This window comes from Spinacia oleracea, chromosome 5 (genome assembly GCF_020520425.1).
Source record: "Spinacia oleracea cultivar Varoflay chromosome 5, BTI_SOV_V1, whole genome shotgun sequence".
In the NCBI taxonomy this organism is placed as follows: Eukaryota; Viridiplantae; Streptophyta; class Magnoliopsida; order Caryophyllales; family Amaranthaceae; genus Spinacia; species Spinacia oleracea.
This window is the reverse complement of record NC_079491.1, coordinates 76,199,783-76,204,259: the sequence shown is the minus strand read 5'-3', so window position 1 is coordinate 76,204,259 and position 4,477 is coordinate 76,199,783. Positions and strand designations below refer to the sequence as shown.

Here is a 4,477-nt window from a genome sequence, read left to right as displayed (position 1 = left end):
TGTGTATCCATTGACATCATAACCCTGATATGACTGCACGGCTTCCCGAGGACCAAGAGCTAGATACTGAACAGTTTCACAAACAGTATTACCAGCTACCTCTAGTTCACCCATCACCTTATCTTGGAACCATTTAATGAACTCTCTATTATGCAATTGCGTCAATTCTCTTTCCCCTTTGGAAGGGTATTCATTAGCCAATTCCTGCTTATGCATCACCAAATATGGGTGGACGGCTAGAATATGATGCAACACATATAAGTGAGCTTGTAATAGCTTATGCGTAGGAGGTGAGATCAATTTTGACCCAATTGTACCCTTGCCTTCTAGTCTTCCCTCATGCCGAGATGTAGGAAGTCCAATCGGTTCAGGTTTTGCTAAATACTCGGCCACAAAATTTCCAACTTCTTCACCCACGTTGCCTTGAATCATACTACCTTCTGGTTGTGCAGGATTCCTCACTTTATCTTGTAAAACACCCATGTGTCTCTCAAAAGGATAACACCACCTCATGAACACTGGACCGCACAACTTAATTTCTCGAACAAGATGGCAAATTAAATGAACCATTATGTCAAAGAACGAAGGTGGAAAATATATCTCAAATTCGCATAATGTTTGGATTACTTTGTTCTAAAGTTCATCGAGTGTTGACGGATCAAGCACTTTGCTACATATCGTATTGAAAGATGAACAAAGACTAGTAATACTATGTCTCACATGCTTTGGCAATATCCCACGAATTGCTATGGGTAAGAAAGTTTGCATCATGACATGACAATCGTGAGATTTCATACTTGTCAACTTCAACTCGCCATTTAAAGACACAAATCTTTTCATGTTCGATGAGTACCCCGAGGGAGCCTTAATGCCATACAAGCACTCACAAAATAACCGCTTTTCTAATTTGGACAATGTGTAACAAGCCGGAGGCAAGTAATGGGTTTTCTTCTTCCCTTTGTCGTTGCCCTTTTCTTTGCCTTTGCCTTTGCCTTTGCCTTTTCCTTTTCCTTTTGTCTTGGCACCCCCTGTTTCCATTTCCTTCGTTCTATTATTTCCCGAAGTCTGAGGCCACAGCTCTGGACGAAGCCCCTTACTTTTAAAGTATTCTCGCACTCCCTTGGTATCCTTTGTCTTGCCCGGAATATTCATAAGTGTCCCAAGAATTGCTTCACAAACATTTTTCTCGATATGCATGACATCAAGACAATGCCTAACCGGTAGATCTTTCCAATATGGAAGTTTCCAGAACACAGACTCTTTTTTCCATAATCCAGTTGTACCCTTGTCTTTCACTGACTTGCCGAAGACCGTTTCAACACCCTTGACCCGCTCATAAACTTCCTTACCAGTCAACGCTCTACGGGCGACATCCATCTCAACATTCCCATCGAATGTTGTCTTCATCTTACGATAGGGATGATCACGTCTAAGAAGCCTTCGCGTTCGCAAGAACACATATTTGTGACATTCAGAAATATATTTGGATTGTGTATCCTCTTCACAAGTCGGGCATGCTTTCATTCCTTTGTTCTTGTAGCCGGATAAGTTACCATAAGCAGGGAAGTCATTGATTGTGCAGAAAAGCATTGCACGCAATCTAAACATCTCATTTGCATGTGCATCAAATACGGAAACCCCTTCATCCCACATCTTTCTCAAATCATCAATGAGAGGTTCAAGGTAGACATCTATGTCGTTTCCCGGTTGTTTAGGCCCCGATATAAGAAGCGACAACATGATGTACTTGCGTTTCATACACAACCAAGGAGGTAAATTATATATGACTAAAAGTACTGGCCATGTACTATGTTGGGAGCTAAGAGTGCCAAATGGATTCATCCCATCCGTACATAACCCAAGCCTCAAATTCCGAGGTTCCTTACCAAAAGTGTCATGAAGCTTGTCAATAGTCTTCCACTGGGGAGAATCAGCAGGATGCCTAAGCAAACCATCTCTCTTCCTTCGATCAGGATCTGCATGCCACCTCAAATTCCTTGCATCTTTTTTTATCGAAAACAAGCGCTTGAATCTCGGTATTATGGGAATATACCACAACACCTTAGCTGGGTAAACATTCTTACCCTCGCTTACCCCTTTGCGTTTGTAACGCGACACTCCGCACCGTGGACACTTATCCAAATTCTCATACTGCATATGATATAGCAGACAATCATTTGGACAAGCATGTATCTTCTTGTACTCTAAACCAAAGGGACACATGAGCTTCTTGGCATAATAGTTCGACCTGGGAAGTTCATTGCCAGCCGGTAACATATCACTTAGCGCCACCAACAACTCAGTGAAACTAATGTCAGTCCAGCCTCTGCTTGTCTTGATATTGTAGAGTGTGCAAACAGCGGAAAGCTTGCTATACTTTGTACAACCAGGATACAATGGCGTTTCAGCCGCCTTAGATAAGCACTCAAAAACACGATCGCGAACTTCATCCTCGACCTCGTGCAACATGTCCTCGACACGATCATTATCATCATCAATATTATTTTCAACGTCATCGTCATCCTCATCCTCAAAACAATCGGCTTCCCCTTCCGCATAGATAGCTTCTTCTTGTTCATGCACAACATTCTTACTAGAATTACCTACGTACACTCCACTCTCACCATGATAAACCCATACATGGTAATTAGGTCTAAACCCACGCATAAATACATGATCTCTAATCACCAAAACATTATTGACCGTGTTCACATTCTCACAATCGGCACAAGGACAATAAAACTCTTTGACCCCCGTACTAGCTTGATGTTGTAAAGCACTCATACAGAACTCCGAAACCCCATGCATGAAATCCTTTGTGTCACGTCTACCATACATCCAACTACGATCCATCTCCGGGAACTTCTAAACAAACGAAAACCCCCGTTTAATTGGCATAGAAAAGCAAAAACTCTACCACTTTAGCATATGCATACAGAAGTTGATTTATCGAATGAATGCATGCTTCCAAAGGTCCTTATCACTCCAACCTAACCCATCCTTGAACGTCTAACCCCACTAGTGAATGCATGTCAACTATTCAATTCTAAGGAAAATCCGGTAGCATTTCCCTACTATTCACCAAGTACACGATGTAGGTAAGTTATTACCTACATATGTACCCAGAGAACAAAATAGGGAAACGACGAGCCAGTATATTCCTTAGAATCAAAAAGAAGACATACATTCACTTCCTAAGTGAGATTAGACGTCCAAGAACAGTCCCAAACCGGGGACTATTCAAGACTTACTCCTAACGAGTAAATCTTGAACGGGTATCTAGGCATATGATGATGATGCATTTACTTCTAGACAATAATGTAAACAGTAAACATATATACATAAATGCTCGAAAATAAAGTGTAAAGGGGGAAAACTCACCTAAAAAACAATCGACAATTTAATTTTCTACTGAACAAGGTGGGGAAGCGTCTAGCCTGCACATAAGAGCAAGAAGCTATTAGATTACAAAAAAGTGAATTGCATGTGTTCTACTGATAATAAAAATATTTTAGGCCGCATACAGATGAGATCAACAAATTAAAAATAAGGGATTGTGTTCTTGTTAATAACAAGATTTAGGCCTTATTTTCATAACTCGTTTGTTTTCTTTGTTTTTATAAAATTTTAAAGTTTAATTGGTTTTATTAGTTTTTAGTTTTCATTATTTATTTCTAATTGTAATTGTACTTCTATTATAATAATAATAATAATAATAATAATAATAATAATTATTATTATTATTATTATTATTATTATTATTATTATTTTATTATTATTACTATTATTATTATTATTATTAATTTTTATTATTATTATTATATTTAATTTTGATTTGTATTATTATTATTATTATTATTATTATTATTATTATTATTTTTATGCAATACTCCCTCCCACGTACCACCACCACACTGCCACACTGCCCACCTCCCACCACCTCTTCCCTCCCACACTGCCCACCTCCCACACCTCTTCCCTCCCACACTGCCCAGCACCACCTCCCACCACCACCAATACAACTCCCTCCCACTAACCACCTCCCCCCACTCCCACCACCACCAAATCAACCAACGCACTACCACCACAAGAACAAAACCGATCGACAAAGCAATTTCATATTAAATAAGGGTGTAATGTAACTGAATTATGTAATTAAATCATACCTAGGAACATCAACCACCTAATATGGAGAGAATTGCCGCCGGTACGTGAGGAGTAGATCGAGGAGGCGCCGCGTAGGGCTTTGTCGCCAGTGAACATGAAAGCCTCAGAGGAGGCCGGTGAAGAGGAGGCCGGTGAAGAGGAGGCGCCGGTGAAGAGCCTTCTCGCTAGGCCGTGAGAAGAACGTACGTGTAACAGAATTGCAGGCCAGCTGCGCGCGAAGAACGACGGTGAGGATGGTGCACGGTGATGGTGGGTGGAGTTTGAGTGGCGGTAAAGAAGAATGGCCGAACGTCGGTGGTGATGGTGGCCT

General features: G+C 40.7%; 1 protein-coding gene across 1 annotated transcript; it reads right to left on the bottom strand.

Moving 5' to 3' along the window:
* Positions 1 to 633: 633 nt before the first annotated feature.
* Positions 634 to 2,853, bottom strand: LOC110783639 (uncharacterized). The gene has a single exon (XM_021987992.1). The coding sequence runs from the start codon at positions 2,851 to 2,853 to the stop codon at positions 634 to 636; it is 2,220 nt and encodes a 739-aa protein (XP_021843684.1).
* Between the last annotated feature and the right edge of the window lie 1,624 nt (positions 2,854 to 4,477).